The sequence below is a fragment of the Hippopotamus amphibius genome, chromosome 3, assembly GCF_030028045.1.
Source record: "Hippopotamus amphibius kiboko isolate mHipAmp2 chromosome 3, mHipAmp2.hap2, whole genome shotgun sequence".
NCBI classification, from domain to species: domain Eukaryota; kingdom Metazoa; phylum Chordata; class Mammalia; order Artiodactyla; family Hippopotamidae; genus Hippopotamus; species Hippopotamus amphibius.
This window is the reverse complement of record NC_080188.1, coordinates 122,048,243-122,064,574: the sequence shown is the minus strand read 5'-3', so window position 1 is coordinate 122,064,574 and position 16,332 is coordinate 122,048,243. Positions and strand designations below refer to the sequence as shown.

The 16,332-nt window shown below is 42.0% G+C and overlaps 1 protein-coding gene across 2 annotated transcripts in view; it reads left to right on the top strand.

The window, feature by feature from the left end:
* The first annotated feature begins 57 nt into the window (after window positions 1-57).
* Window positions 58-16,332, top strand: part of DDB1 (damage specific DNA binding protein 1) — a 29,580-nt gene continuing 13,305 nt past the window's right edge. Inside the window, exons 1-16 of one of the 2 annotated variants that reach the window (XM_057728444.1) lie at window positions 58-261; window positions 1,439-1,587; window positions 2,628-2,744; window positions 3,092-3,313; window positions 5,602-5,716; window positions 6,641-6,738; window positions 7,487-7,645; window positions 8,258-8,341; window positions 8,920-9,036; window positions 9,642-9,744; window positions 12,301-12,376; window positions 12,472-12,580; window positions 15,299-15,477; window positions 15,575-15,738; window positions 15,817-15,924; window positions 16,085-16,292. In XM_057728444.1, the coding sequence (XP_057584427.1) occupies window positions 201-261; window positions 1,439-1,587; window positions 2,628-2,744; window positions 3,092-3,313; window positions 5,602-5,716; window positions 6,641-6,738; window positions 7,487-7,645; window positions 8,258-8,341; window positions 8,920-9,036; window positions 9,642-9,744; window positions 12,301-12,376; window positions 12,472-12,580; window positions 15,299-15,477; window positions 15,575-15,738; window positions 15,817-15,924; window positions 16,085-16,292 (2,069 nt within the window). In that variant the 5' untranslated portion in view covers window positions 58-200. The remainder of the gene's footprint in view (window positions 262-1,438; window positions 1,588-2,627; window positions 2,745-3,091; window positions 3,314-5,601; window positions 5,717-6,640; window positions 6,739-7,486; window positions 7,646-8,257; window positions 8,342-8,919; window positions 9,037-9,641; window positions 9,745-12,300; window positions 12,377-12,471; window positions 12,581-15,298; window positions 15,478-15,574; window positions 15,739-15,816; window positions 15,925-16,084; window positions 16,293-16,332) is intronic. The other variant, XM_057728445.1, reaches the window with a different exon arrangement.

Sequence of the window (16,332 nt, the reverse complement as noted above, 5' to 3'; positions counted from 1 at the left end):
GCCTTGAGTCCTCCAGGAGGCCGGGGGAGCCCGTCCCGTGATGCCCCGCGCGCCGGCCGCTCTGGCCTGCAACGTGTCTCTGGGGCGGAGACAGCGGCAGTGGAGTTCGCCGCGCGCGGGTGGGGGCCCCCTGTCTTTTCGCTCGGGTCCGTCTCTATTTCGTTGCGCTTGAGTCCTGCTAGGTTGCTCCAGGCCTCGAGATGTCGTACAACTACGTGGTAACGGCACAGAAGCCCACCGCCGTGAACGGCTGCGTGACCGGTGAGGCTGCCAGGGCAGGAGACCCCGGCGAGGGAGGGTGCTGGGGGGAACCGAGGCCTAGGGGAGCCCGCGGCCCCCCGGTGGCCGTCAGGACCGGGCCCGGGGAATGGAAGACTCTGGAGGCCGAGGGACCTCCCACGGCCCACGACTTTAAAGAAGCTGTCTCAACACGCGCCTTTGGGGGAGTAAAAGCTGTTCTTGAGGGTCCCCTTTCGCTCTCGGAGGTCACTTGGCCTCGAGGACAGGGACGCGCCCAGTGGGACAGAGAGTGGAGTGTGAGTTGCTTGTGCGGTGTTGCTTAGGCAGCGAGATGGGCCTCGTGTGGTTGGGGGGGGAAGGGGCGGTGGTTGATGGCGACTTTAGGGCAAGAGCCTTGGGAGGTGCAGGAGGTGGAGGGATGTAAGGAATGTCCGCACTCTCCCGAAAGAGAGGAGTCCGCTTTGCCTGGGGCTGTTGTTTACAAGAGGGAGCTGCTGGAGAAGAGGGTTTGGAATGGCCCAGCCCAGTGCTGGTTTTGCCTTGTTTGTTTATGCAAGAATTGTTAAGGACACAAATGTCCAAAACCCGGGAATAATCATCTTGAACCAAGTTCTCAACAGAATATGGCGCCCTCAAACTTGTATTTTTACTTAAATCCTAATCATGATTCCAAAAGAAAACTGTTGTTTGGAGAGTTGGAGGCGGTGAAAGAGCGCAGATGGGGTTTTGGTAGACTGCTGGGAGGGCAAGAGGTACAAACAAAACAGTGTTTTAAGATAAAGCTCTGAGAATTCTCTTCGTTTGATCTGATCTGTTTGGTAAAGATTTTGTGAAAATTCAACTAAGTAGTGAATAGAGAAGAACACTTTCTCCAGCATCCCTTAATGACAGGATGAGTCGGCCACTGCAATAGGAAAAGTGAAATTCGAGGGCACAGAGCCATCTGAGAGGTTTTCACAGTCATTGTCAGTTGAAGGACATACTGCTCTTAGGCCAGTCCAGTTTTCTTAGTCTGATGAAGGAAGTAGCTTTCTTGAATGTATGAAGAGAGACTCTGAGGATTTGGTAAGAAGGGAGTGAATGCAGGGATCCAGAGAAATATGTGAAGTAAATGAGAGTTCAGGAGGTTTTAAGTAGAAGTGATAGGATTACTTAGCTAGTGCTTTGGCTTTAAAAATTAGAGGATCTGTTCTTCCAGGACACTTTACTTCAGCTGAAGACTTGAACCTGTTGATTGCCAAAAACACGAGATTAGAGATCTATGTGGTCACTGCTGAGGGGCTTCGGCCCGTCAAAGAGGTGGGCATGTATGGGAAGATTGCTGTTATGGAGCTTTTCAGGCCCAAGGTAAGTGCTCTGGGTTGGTTGGCAACAAAGGGAGAACTATTAGTTGTAGTTGGGCTTATGTTGTTTTATGTGTTTGCTTGCTTAGGATGGGTGCAATAAGGCTTAGGAGAGAAATTCTTTGAATGGCAGATTTCAATTAATATTCTTATTTAATAAGCTTCCAAGAAATAGGATAGATTTGCTAGGGAAAAATTTATCAAGTCAGTTTCTTTAGAAGGGAATATTAAAGTAGTTTGAAATGTGGGTCACCATCCTGTGGGTCATCATAGTGGTTTAGAGAGTAGGCTCTAGAGTTAGGGCTGTACTGGCTTTATTCGTTATTAAATCAAACTTTGGGTATCACCTAGCCTTTCAGAGCCTTATTACCCCATCTGCAAAATGGGGATAACAGTATCCAATCCTCTGAGTTATTGTGAAGATTAAGTGATTTAATAACACAGAATCTAGCACATAACATGCATTCACTGTTAACACTTATCATCGAATTATTTTCACTATTATAATTCAACTGTTTTCTTCTAAATGGTCACTACGTTGCTTAATTATGTCTTAAGTGAATCTGACAAGAAAGCACTGGATTCAAAATTTAAATTATAACCTTTTGAACAAAATGCTCATTTTGTTAGGGTCTTTGTTAATAAGTAAGAAAGACTTTGTAGATGCATTTGAGCTTCCCTTGTTCACATTTTCTTTTTTTTTTTCTTTTTCCAAGTACTTGGAGGGGATTAGAGGAGGCGTTACATTCCTCTTTCAGAATTTGAATGGAATAATTGAGATTAGCTGACGTGGAACAAAATGAATACGTTGCATGTAGAGCAGAGATGGAAAATCGTGAAAGTGGACTAGATGTTTACCAGCTTCAGTCCTGGCCTTTTGTACACACCCTTAGGGTGTGTGTGTAACTAATGTGTGTTACATACTCACCATGGATTTTTTTCAGGGAGAAAAGAATTTAGTATGCTTAAAGAATGATTAAAGCCTAGACAGGTATTCTTGTTTTCAAAAGAGACCTCTTTTGAAAGAATGATGTTGGTTTCCAGGGGGAGAGCAAGGACCTACTGTTTATCCTGACAGCCAAGTACAATGCCTGCATCTTGGAGTATAAGCAGAATGGCGAGAGCATTGACATCATAACGCGAGCTCATGGCAACGTCCAGGTGAGGTGGCTGCTTCAGGCTGATGAGAGTTTTTCAGGTAGGGTTGTCATGATTCAGTGAAGAAAATTGAATTGCTGGGGCAGCTCTCTCTCTCTGTGATCAGAGAAACAAGGAGAAAACACTAAGGACTTCTATAGTTTACTCAGAGTCCAAGGGACAAGGTAATAATTCATTGAGATTCGGTGTTTTGAAAAAAGGCATATCTTGACATTTGGGCGTCCTGGCATGTCAAAGAGATGCCACTAGTCTTACTACCACTCTTAAAATCACCCTGGGAAGGTGGTGCCCAGTGTCTTCTGTTACTCTAAGTGTTGAGGTTCTTCCCTAACACCAGTTTTATTTCTCAGGACCGAATTGGCCGCCCCTCAGAGACGGGCATTATTGGCATCATAGACCCCGAGTGCCGAATGATTGGCCTGCGACTCTATGATGGCCTTTTCAAGGTTATTCCACTAGACCGGGACAATAAAGAACTCAAGGCCTTTAACATCCGCCTGGAGGAGTTGCATGTTATCGACGTTAAGTTCCTATATGGTTGCCAAGCACCTACCATCTGCTTTGTCTACCAGGTACTGGAGCAGGAGGAGAGAGGGAGAAGCTGTATGGTTTGGCACAGTGGGAGTTCATTTTTGCTAATCAGAGTGTCTGGATTTCATGGTAGGGTAGGCAGGAGTGTTTAATGTATTTGACCTGAAATGTTTTGAATGATATAATTAATACGTGTCAGGTTTTGGTTGCACCTTGAGAGAGGCAGTGCTTATTGTGGAGGCAGGAGGCAGTCTGGGATTGTAGCAGGCTTTAATCCTGCGATTACACTCTGGTTGTGGGCCTTGGAGATTTTATAGGGTGACCCAGTTTACACTTTGTCTCTTACTGGCATGCTAGGGGATTATTAAAACTTAGCTGTAAAGAAATGATCTGGAAATTGCCTTTACAAGCAGTGAGAAAATGTCTTGGGGATGCTTTTTATGTCTTCCAAGAAGAGGTACATTTTGATTAGTGCTCACTTTCTGGTGACTGCTGGCTCTTGACTTCTATTTTAGTCTGTGCCTAGAACTTGTGTAGAGTTGATCCTGGGCAGCTGTTCTCCGGGCCAGATCTCTTGAGGGGGTGGGGGGAGGGGGCAGGGTGGCAGAGTACCACACTAACATGCATGTATCTTGGTAAAATCTCAGGCTTTTAACAAAGTGCCAGTACAGTACGAGGTTATTTCACTAGTATGTGGTTGAATAAATGATGGAAGAAAGTTTAGTCCAGGTCTAAGTACTGTGTGTGGGCATGTAAACACTTTGATAGCTGTGTTAAGGATTGGAAATACTGTTATATTTTGGTATATTTCTTAGTGTGCTATAGTTTTGAGGCTGATTGATACAAAGTTCATTTGAATAGGTTGAAACCAGCTTAGGAGATTTTGTTTAATCTTATTTACAATACATTATGTATCAGAGCTGAAATAAAAACTTAGAATTTGCCTTCTTCAGCTTTGTAAATATCAGGTCATTAAAAAATTGATGTTGGTTTTTCAAGGCTGACTCAGTGCTGCCTCAGGGCTGCCGGTTGTGAATGATCTTCGTTTTCATATGTGTGTCTCAGAGGCCCAAATCCAAACCCCAGCTTGAATTTATGGTGAAGTTGAGTCTTACCCCTAATCCTTGATGGGAAAATCTTTTCATCAACTAAAAATTATTTTTTCTCCTGTTTTGTGACCAAAAGTCGATTTGAAAACTACCACGTGAGGGAGTTCCCTGGTGGTTAGGATCTGGCACTTTCACTGCTGTGGCCCGGGTTCAGTCCTTAGTCCGGGAACTGAGATCCCTCAAGCCTCGTGGTATGGCCAAAATTTAAAAAAAAAAGAAAGGAAAAGGGAAAATACCATGTGAAAGGTAGCCATGCAGAGTGCTTCAGGAGCTGTAACAGTGATTAAGATGCGGGCCTTGCCCTGAAACACACTGTCGGATTCCTTCCATAACTTCTTGGAGCCTGGTCTGGCCTTTCATGAGGCCACCCTCCGCTGGCCCCGTGCCAGCTCTTTTAGTCTCTTAAAGGTGACTTTGACAGCTCCAGGTCTGAAGTGAGTCATGATTCAGAAAAAGGAGGGGAAGATGGTGTTGACAATGGCTGGATTGGAGGTTTCGACTAACTTTAGAGGAGCAGTGTGTTCTGTTCTCTACTGTCACCCTATCAGAATGCGTCTGAGAATTGTATCAAACAAATTTTGTTTTTGGACTGTAATTAATTTTATATTTTATTTTTAAAAATTTTTATTGAAGTATAGTTGCTTTACAATGTTGTGTTAGTTTCTACTGTACAGCAAAGTGAATCAGCTATACGTATACATATATCCCCCTCTTTTGAATTTCCTTCCCATTTATGTCACCACAAAGCATTGAGTAGAGTTCCCTGTGCTATACAATAGGTTCTCATTTGTATCAAACAAATTTTAAAACTTTGTTAGATGTATTTAACTTCTCGGTGTGTTTGTTTTTCCTCTTTAGCTGTTTCGTAAGTTCCTTGAAGATGAGGACTGGAGAATACATATAATATCCTATATATATACATATGCATGCACAAATGTTCATATGTGTATGTTATATTTCTGTAGTGGTTAGTACAGTGTGACAAGTTCATCTTTCTAATTTTTAAATCTCTCTTTGTTGGTTCAATTGTTAGAAACAGTCGGCCTTAGTCACAGTCTATCCAGACTGTCACAAGCCAGCTGCTGGCTGTCAGCATGCTGATGTATAAGGATGGGAAGGCTGGTGTGACAGAAGTGTCAGACGCTGTCCCTTTCAGGGCCCCTCTCCAGCCCAGGGTTCACCCTTCCTAGAGACTAACGATTCCACCTTTCCCCACCTAGGACCCTCAGGGGCGGCACGTAAAAACCTATGAGGTGTCTCTCCGAGAGAAGGAGTTCAATAAGGGCCCTTGGAAACAGGAAAACGTAGAAGCTGAAGCTTCCATGGTGATTGCAGGTTTGTTGGGGGATTTAGGAAGTTTGCCTCTGCCACAGGTCTGGGCCAGTTCCCTGTTGTTCCTTCCTCCTCGTCTCTGCCCATATTCTAAGTGCTCCAGTGCTGTTGAGCACATGCATTGTTCAGCCCTCCCTTGTGTCTGCTGTTGGTAAATGTGCTTCCCTTTGCTTTTTGCATTTCTGTCTTTGGGGTTGTCTTGTTTTTTACTCTTCCCCCAGAGGTATGGCTTTCCTTATTTGGGGTGGTGGGGTTAACTAAAACAATAATTTGCAGAGTGGCATATGAAAATTAGTTTTATTTTATTGTTGGGCAAGATTTTGAAGAACTGAAAGGGACCAATAGAGCTTATTTTATCTGGCTCCTTTATTTCGTAGATGAGGAAATAAGGCCGAGGGACTTGCCTATTCCTGTACCTCACTGACAAAGCCTGGGCTGGAATCCAGGCCTCTTTGCTCTTCATCCTGTATTCTTCCCCCAGCACTGTTGTGTGTTTCACCTAGTAGAGAAGTTTTCAAACTCTTAAGTGCAAATTGGCTCTTCTATATGGTAGGCCTAATAATAGAGGAAATTAAGCTAAGGAACATGGGAAAAAAGCAAAAACTTTTAGTTAGAAGGGATCATAAGTTTAAGAGAGAAATGGGAAGAATGCATGTGGAAGAACAGTGGGAAGACTCTCCACCCTTCGGATCTCAGAAACTCCGAGAGAGTGGCAATAAAAGTATTACAAGGAGTACAGAGTGGGCAGCCTATAATTTCTAAGACAGGAATCTCAGAAAAAGGTTATCATGTTCCCTGGACTTTGATGTCTACAATAATGATTATTTTCAAGTTTGCCTCAGAGATAGCTGGATCAGTGCCCTTGCTGCCTCAGGGTTTGGCAGGTCCCAAGTGCCGAGCATTCTAATGCTGCTCTTTCTCCTGCAGTCCCAGAGCCCTTTGGAGGCGCCATCATCATTGGACAGGAATCAATCACTTATCACAATGGTGACAAATACCTGGCGATTGCTCCTCCCATCATTAAGGTGAGCAGCATTCTTTTCCTTTTTTCTTCTTTCTGTTTGTTCTCCACCCCCCCCCCCCACCATTTATCAGAAGTAGATTCACAGGTGTCTGTTATATTATTCACTGTGTATATAAGATAATGTGTGGGTCATTGGGAATACAAAGAAGGATTGGCTTGGTTTTGTTTACAAAGAGCTTTCTTGCTAAGGGAGAGAAATAATAATCAAAATCCAGTTTATCCTTTCCATTCACTGGGGCAATTTGAAGAAAGGAAATTCTATTGAATGTTAATGTTTTCAGGACTCAAATCATGTAAAATAATACAGTGAAAAGTATGTATAGAGTTACAAAATTAGTCATAAAAAATTTCACCTTAAAACTTCAAGTTATAAAAATGAAGCCTTAAAAGCTTAATTTTATTTTGTTTTATTTTTGAGGATAAACAACAATCTATGGCTGCATTCATGGTAAGAGGTAGTTAGTGGTAGTGAGGCTAAATAACAAAGTCTGTGGTAGCATGTACAGTCCAGTGAATACTTAGAGCTGCTTCCTCTTCTCTATATTTGTTTCCACTAGAATAATATTGAGCTCCTCCGAACATTGTCTTCAAAATAAAATGTCCCCATTTTCAATCACACATGTAACGTGAGCTGAGCGAATTCCTTGCTCATAAAGTGGCTGGGTTTGGTAAAGGGAATGGTCTGCTAGGATTTATTCTCTGGTTGTAGAAGATGCTTAGTCTCTAATGACTATCTTCCTTCTTGGCAGCAAAGCACAATTGTGTGTCACAATCGCGTGGACCCCAATGGCTCTCGCTATCTGCTGGGAGACATGGAAGGACGGCTATTCATGCTGCTTTTGGAGAAGGAGGAACAGATGGATGGCACTGTCACACTCAAGGATCTCCGAGTGGAACTCCTTGGAGAGGTAGGCCTTGTCCCTACTCTTTTACCTTCTCCTAGGTGCCTAGTGACCCCACGTGTGTGGTCCTAAACTGCAACTGGAAATTATATTACTTAACACCCAACAACAGATGCTCAGTCCTGCTGTGGAAGTTGATTTTGAATGAGTAGATTCTAGAGAATCTCACAAGCAGTGGGGTACTACCTCAAGTATTAAAAGAAAGAGAAACAAAAATGATACACTATAGAATTAAAGGCTAATCTAAGGCTAATATTCAGTTATGGGAGGACGTTCCAAAAAGTGTTGTTAAGAACAATGCAGGGAATTGAAGAGTCTCTGGCTATTTTGAGGAGACTGGAGCTGTTGGGACTAAAATGATCATTTGGAGCAGGCACCTGCAAGACAAATTATAGATTTTTCTGACTATAGCGATATGATAAATGGTAAGTCACAAACTTCAGAGATTTAGAAATGTTTATTGAGTGTGACCTGGGGATTGGAAATGGAGAATTGTTTTGGGAATCATGGCTGTAGTTTTGGTTTTTCTCAGCATATGTCTGAGAGGTGGGTAGGATGGTGTCTGGATCCCACTCGAAGTCCATTCTGATGTCTTTCATGCAGTTAATTTTCTTTTAGACCTCTATAGCTGAGTGCTTGACGTACCTTGATAACGGTGTTGTGTTTGTCGGGTCTCGCCTTGGTGACTCCCAGCTTGTCAAGGTAAGAAGACATTTTCTTCTTTCTGGCTTCTTTTTTGCAGTCTTCACTGCTTCTTCATCAAGTTCTTCCTGTGTTTAGTGCCTCTTAGAGTTTCTTCCGTTCATCCATATCCCTGCTGTCCACCTTTCTACTTGGTTGATTTAGCACCCTACCCTGATGAGCTCTTTGTCCTAAATGTTCATTTGACAGGTGTGGCAGGCAAGGTGCTAGGTACTGTGAATACAATGATGAACAAGACCCAGCTTCTACCTTCAAATATGTGATAGTCTGATGTACTTATTCCTCTCTAGAATAGGAGAATTTGAACCTTCTCTGCAGAAAAATGCATACCAACATTTTACATTAATTTTCAAACTGTTCTGTGAAATCCATTCGTGGGATGCCAGATTAGAAATCCCTGGCCGGTTAGGGTCACCTGTAGGATAACCATGTTCCTTAGTCAGTAGTTCCCTTCTATAAGCATCCAGTAAAGCATAAGAAGGGCAGATCTAGTAGAGTTGAGTTTGTTTTGGATGATAACCATCTCTTTAGGGTGGGTCTGGAGTGTTCTAGGACTAAGGTGGTTCTTTCTTTTTTAGCTCAATGTTGACAGCAATGAACAAGGCTCCTATGTAGTGGCCATGGAAACCTTTACTAATTTAGGACCCATTGTGGACATGTGCGTGGTGGATCTGGAGAGGCAGGGGCAGGGACAGGTAAGGGGATCATCCTGGAAAGGGGTAGTTGGTATGCCCACTCAAACTGTGTCCTCCTGGGTCTGCTTAGCTAGAATGGGGAATGTGCACTGCAGATAACTTTTAAGAGCCTCACTCATTAATTCCAGTGATGTGAGGGTAACTAGCATTTATTGAGTGCCTATCTTGGTCTCCCAGGCACTTTACATACATTATGTATAATCACACAAACACACTGTTAGACAGGGATTCTTGGCCATTTCAGAAATGAGGACACTTAAGGCTGAGAAGGGTTAAGCAGCTTGTCCAAGATCACATAACTACTAAATGGCAGGTGTGTCTGCTTCGAGATCCTGTGCTCTTTCTAGTAAATTAGGTTCCTAGAGTGGAAACAAGCTTGATAGGAACAGTGGTAGGAGCCTTTTGCTTCTTGGACTGGGACATCCTATCTGCTTGACAAATTTGAGAGACTTTGGAGGTCAGCCTCTGCTAAGTCTGCATCCTCAAACCTAGTTCCACAACAAAGAGTCCTTGGATTTAGGTATAGCTTGTTTACTTTCTGAGCATCAGTCTAGTTGCCCCAGTCTCTGGAGGGGGTTATTTAGAAACCTTTTCTCTACTTGCAGCTGGTCACTTGCTCTGGGGCTTTCAAGGAAGGTTCCTTGCGGATCATCCGGAATGGAATTGGAATCCACGAGCATGCCAGCATTGACTTGCCAGGCATCAAAGGTAGCCTTTTGGCGGACATAGGATGCAGATCTTACTTGACTGACTTTGGCCTCATTACATGCCATGAAGACACTTGGGTGGGAGCTAGAGGAAAGCAGATCAAATGAAGAGTAGAAAAAGGTCATAATGCCAAATAAGCGATAGAAGTTTAAACATGAAAGTTCCAAAGTAAACTTAAAAAAAGAGAATATTGACCAGAATTGGATAATGGAGTAGAGGAATGGGGGAAATTTAATGTTGTTTATATAAGAAAACTGAGAGAATCCCTAAAGAAAGAGGAGACTGAGAATATCATAAATCTTTCTAAATTCCAGAACTGTAATACTCAGATCGAAGAAAGATTGCATAGTGAAAGACTTTTATAGTATACCAACAGTAAGCATAACCTAAAATAATACGACAGAACTGATATCAAACATCTGTGTGAGTAACTGATATATCAGACATCTGACATCAGTAAACATAAGTGGTCTGAACTCACCTGTTAAAAAGATGATCAGATTGGATCATAAGGCAAAAAGTAATTCATAGTAGTATATAAGAGGCGCATCTTAAAAAAAAGTAATTCAGAATGTAAAAAAGTAAGAGGATGAGAACAGGTTAATTAAAAAAATAGAGGTTTATGAATTAGGAAGAGATCATAAAACTGCAAAACCCAAGAGAATCAGCTGAAAAACTGTAGACAATAAAAATTCATTAAGGTAGGATATAAAATTAATGTACTGAAATCAATAGCTTTCAAGTAAAAACACAGTCAATTGGAAGGTGTAGTGTAGAGGGAAAGAGGCAATTTACAATAGCTATAAAAAGATAAACTACCAAGGAATAAGTTTAACAAGAATTGTGTAAAATCTGTGTAAGGAAAATTTTAAAATACTCTAAAAGGATTAAAAGGATAGATTGATCAAATGAAAAAGACATGCCTAGGTCTTATAAATGAACATTACAAAGCTTTTTCTTTCTTTGATTTTTATATTTAATGTATTTCAATAAAAATATCAATAGGTTTTTTTTCTTTGACCTGGACAAGTCAAAGTCCAAATGGGAAACGGGAAGAAAGAAAAGCTAGGAAAACTTAAAAAAGAGCAATGAGATAGGTCTAGTCCTACCAAATATAAAAACATATCTGTTAAGCCGTAGAAACTAAAAGTGTGGTTTTGGTGCACGAATGGGCAAGAGTCCCATGGACAGACTCAAATGTCCGGAAATAGACACAGTTGTATGTGGAACTTTAATGTATGATAGTGGTGGTATCTCAGCTTGGTGAGATAAAGATGATTCTTTTGAATAAACGGTGTTGGGATAACTGGAGTCATTTGAGAAAAAATAAGTTTGGATCCATACGGCACAATGTATACCTTGCTAGAATCTCAGTGGATCAAGGACTTAATGTAAAAAAATGAAGCCATACAAAAGCTAAAAGAAGTGGTGAATTCCTTTCTAATTTTGGAGTGAGGAAAGTCTTTCAAACTATGACTCAAAAGTACAGAAGCCAGAAAGAAAGACTGATAAATTCATCAGCATTAGAAATAAAACACTTCTGTGTGGCCAAAACAAAACACTGTAAGCTAAGTTAGAAGAAATGGCAAATTGGATAAAAACATTTGTAGTTCTTCTTATAGGCAAAGACCTAATCTCTAATTTATAAAAAATTTCAAGAAAGACCACCAAATTTCCTGCCCCCAAATTAGCAAAGTACATGAATGTACAGGTAACAAGCCTACCTTATAATAAGAGAAGTGAGAATCAAAACAAAATAGTCATACTATACCAGATATCAGAATCCAAGTTTGACAACGCATTGTGTTGGTGGGGCTGTGAGAAAATGAGCATGCTCATTAGCAACGTCTACTGAAACTACAGCTGCATTTAGTGATTTACCCTGCAAGCCCAATTCTGGGCATTTAGCCCATAGACCTTTATATGTATAAAATGATGTAAATACAAGATTATTCATTGTGGCAGTGTATATTATGGCAATATACTGAAAAAGGGTCCATCAGTGGGAACTTACTAATAAACTGTTACATCCATACAATTAAATACTGTGTGGATGTCAAAAACAAGGAACTGTTTTGTTCTGATCAGGGCTCAGGCATATGTTAGATGAAAAAACAAAGTGCAGACGATTTGTGATAGGCTATTGTGTATTTATATTGGCTTGTAACACAGTGTTTACCTATTTTCTTAAAAAGAATTGGAAGAATAAACAAACTATTGTTAACTTATTCTGGGGCTAGGTTGGAAAGAGAGGTATAGGGGTGAGACTTATGTGTTCAATATTTAAAAAATAAATTTTGACTTTGAGTCATGGAAGTGAATTATCCCATCCAAAATCAAATGAAAAACTTTAAAATATCAGGCTCAAACAGTTTTAAAAATATCTAACTTCTTCAGAGTCTTAAAGCCAGGGAGGAACAGGGTGGGTATTTCATCTCAGGACTGACTCCAAATTTCTTGCTCTTCCCATGGGGTTAGGCTGCTCCTTCCTTAGACTACAGTAGGAGCCGTGTGTTGGTCCGTGCTGTGTCTCTTAATCTTTGATCTTTGTTCCAGGCCTATGGCCCCTGCGGTCTGATCCTAACCGGGAGACTGATGATACTTTGGTGCTGTCTTTTGTGGGCCAGACAAGGTAAGATGAGTCTGGTGCTAGCTCCAAGTGCTCACGTGCAGGTTACAAGGTGGGGCAGTTGGTCTGGCTGACCCCGGCCTTCCATTCTGCTGCAGAGTTCTCATGTTAAATGGAGAGGAAGTGGAAGAAACCGAACTGATGGGTTTTGTGGACGATCAGCAGACTTTCTTCTGTGGCAACGTGGCTCATCAGCAGCTTATCCAGGTAGTAACTGAGAAAGGGGCAGGCCCCGTTTACACTTGAATTTGACCTGGAGTGCAGTGCATAACACCGCCAGATTTTAAAAATCAATTTTTATGGCTCTAAAAGTAATGTAAAAAGACTAGGAAAAAAATTGAAATTACCTAATCACTGACTGTTGAGAGCAACTTAACTCTTTTAACTTTGGAGTTGTTCCTATTTTAGCTTTAATTTTTCTTCACAAATGCGTGTACGGTCACGGTCAGCCCTTTGTATCTGCAGGTTTCCCATACACGAACTCAGCCAACTGTGGATCAGAAATATTTGGGTGGGAATCCCCTGGCAATTCAGTGATTAGGACTTGGCATTTTCACGTCCATCCCTGGTCAGGGAACTAAGATCCTGCAAGCCACGTGGCGTGGCCAAAAAAATAATTGGGGGAGAAAAAACTTCAGAAAGTTCAAAAAGCAAAACTTGAATTTGCTGCACACCAGCAACTATTTACACATTATTAACATTGTATTTACAATTATTTATGTAGCATTTACATTTTATTAGGTATTATAAGTAATCTAGAGATGTTACTTAAAGATGTGAGTAGGTTATAAGCAAATACTGTTCCATTTTACATAAGGGACTTGAGCATCTACGGACTTTGGTATTGGCTGGGAATTCTGGAACCAATCCCCTGCAGATACTGAGGGATGACTGTATATTGTATTTATTCACATTTTCTTTTATGGATGGGATCATTTATATATATTTTTGAGGGGGGCAGAGGGATATTGTTTTAGCACTAATTATATCCTGTCATCTGAGACATTTTTTTCCCCTCGCTATAATGGTAGTGTATACTTATTTGGAAAATATTGAAAAGCACAAAGAGGAAAAAAATTAGTCATATGCTACCATTCATATATGACTTTTGGCAGCACTTTCTGTGTACTAATTATTATAACCAGAGCTCTAACTCTATTCAGATCCGTATTTTAAATCTTTCTGTGATATGGGGGTCAGATTTGGCACTTGTTAGCCACAAGAGCCTGATTTCTTTGCAGCTCTCGACGCCGGCAGTCTTTTTAAGTTTGGATTGTCCATGATGCTCTTGGTTTTTTGCACACCCTCCTCACCTTTTTTTTTTTTTTTTTAATATTTATTTATTTATTTTTTGGCTGCATTGGGTCTTCATTGCTGTGCTCGGGCTTTCTCTAGTTGTGACGACGAGGAGGGGCTGCTCTTCGTTGTGGTGTGCTGGCTTCTCATTGCGGTGGCTTCTCTTGTTGCAGAGCATGGGCTCTAGGCGTGCGGGCTTCAGTAGTTGTGGCACTCAGGCTCAGTAGTTGTGGCTTGCAGGCTCTGGAGCACAGGCTCCGGAGCACAGGCTCCGTAGTTGTGGTGCACGGGCTTAGTTTCTTCGAGGCATGTAGGATCTTCCTGGACCAGGGCTTGAACCCGTGTCTCCTGCATTGGCAGGTGGATTCTTAACCACTGCGCCACCAGGGAAGTCCCCCCATCTCACCTTCTGAGCCATTCTCTACTGAGCAGAGTTAATATTTGCCTGTGGCAAGTATAGCACTTGAGGGCCTGAGGATTATTGAACTGTCTCCATCTTTTTATCCTCTTGTTTTCCTTTAGCCAGCAGGCATTGATGGGTTTGTTAAAAACCAGAGGGAAGGTGCTGTCAGTTTGTTGAACAAGTGTGTGAAGTGCCCAAATACTGACTCATCGCTTTGTCAGTGTTTTCTAACCAGTGGCCTGAATACTGGCCCCAGCTCACATAGCTATTACTAAAGGGCTTTCCTCTTCTTTTTTTAATTTTCAGAATTATACTGCTGCCCTGGTTTTGTAATTTATACTAAATCAGACCCTTCAAAAGCTGATTTTCTATTTTAAACCAGCTCAATTATTACTAATGATGGGCTTCTTTACCAAATGGAAAGACTAATAACCTTTTGAAGTATTATGTAATCCCATGTAATTCATTAGTATGAATAATAGCTTGCAGTATTTCTGCATCCTGCATAGTGTTTATAATTCTAAAGGGCTTTCCTCTTTAAGTAGAAACTCAATTTTGATAAGTAAGGTGTATTGATACATAATACTGTTATCAACCTGCTTTTTGTTTTATTTCAGTGCTGAAATAAATGTATAAGCTGTATTTTAATACAGCTTTGTAGACTTTACTAAAAAATTTTGTATGGTTTTAATGGTTCATACATAGTAAAGAACTTGGATATTTTATTTTATTGTGTTTTTTTTGGCTGTGCCACATGGCTTGCGGGATTTTAGTTCCTGGACCAGGGATTGAACCTGTGCCTTCAGCAGTGAAAGCTCAGAGTCCTAACTATTGGACTGCCGGGGAATTCCCAGAACTTGGATATTTTAGAGGTCTGATTTTTGAGTTGAGACAAACAGCTAGACTAGTAGTTGCAGGGTCTTACTCCATCGATAACTTTCCATTGAGTGCAGTTTGTGTTCCCCAAGCCTTACTCAGCATGAAACGGGCCTTTGCTTTTTCTGGCTGTAGGTGTGTTAAGCTATAAGCTGCTTGAAGCCAGTCTTCTTCAGGGCTTCAGCTAAAAATTACATCTTCATGTATTAACCATTGCAGAACTTTGGAAAAATATTATCTATATGGTAGAGGAGCTTATTCTTAGGGTTCCACCAGGGCAGCATTTGCCACCTTCTCACCCCTGTGTAGATCCGTGCAGGGGCTTGGAGACGTTGCTCTTCTTCCTCTAGATCACTTCAGCATCTGTGAGGTTGGTCTCTCAAGAACCGAAAGCTCTAGTCAGTGAGTGGAAGGAGCCTCAGGGCAAGAACATCAGTGTGGCCTCCTGCAACAGCAGCCAGGTAGTGGTAGCCGTGGGGAGGGCCCTCTACTACCTGCAGATCCACCCTCAGGAGCTCCGACAGATCAGGTGTGTGTTTATGTCTCTGCTCTTTTTGCCATCTTCTGTCCTCTGGGACTTCTTTGATCCCTGGATACCTTCCTCTGCCATATTCTTCTTTGTTCAGCCACACAGAGATGGAACATGAAGTGGCCTGCTTGGACATCACCCCTTTAGGGGACAGCAATGGAATGTCCCCTCTTTGTGCCATTGGCCTCTGGACAGACATCTCAGCCCGAATTGCGAAGCTGCCCTCTTTTGAGCTACTGCACAAAGAGATGCTGGGTGGAGGTGTGTTTATTTTAAGGACCTGGGTTGGGATCAGAATCAGAATTTGGAACAAGAACTTAATGTACCTCTTTCCCACAGAGATCATTCCTCGTTCCATCCTGATGACCACCTTTGAGAGTAGCCACTACCTCCTTTGTGCCTTGGGAGATGGGGCGCTTTTCTACTTTGGGCTCAACATTGAGACAGGTGAGACTAGCACTTTGAGTGAGCGGCTTTTTGGAAAATCTGGAGTATTGGAGTTGGCAGAGTTCTTAGCCTCAGGGTGCTGCTTTTGAACCTTCACAATCCAGCTATTTGTCCTGTTCCCTTTCCTTCTTTTTTTCTCCTGATGCCGTTCTTTCTGTAGGCCTGTTGAGCGACCGTAAGAAGGTGACTCTGGGCACCCAGCCCACCGTATTGAGGACTTTCCGTTCTCTTTCTACCACCAACGTCTTTGCTTGCTCTGACCGCCCCACTGTCATCTACAGCAGCAACCACAAATTGGTCTTCTCCAATGTCAACCTCAAGGAAGTGAACTACATGTGTCCTCTCAACTCAGATGGCTATCCTGACAGGTGAGCCTCTTTTTCTTTCCTCAGGAAGAGCCAGCATTGA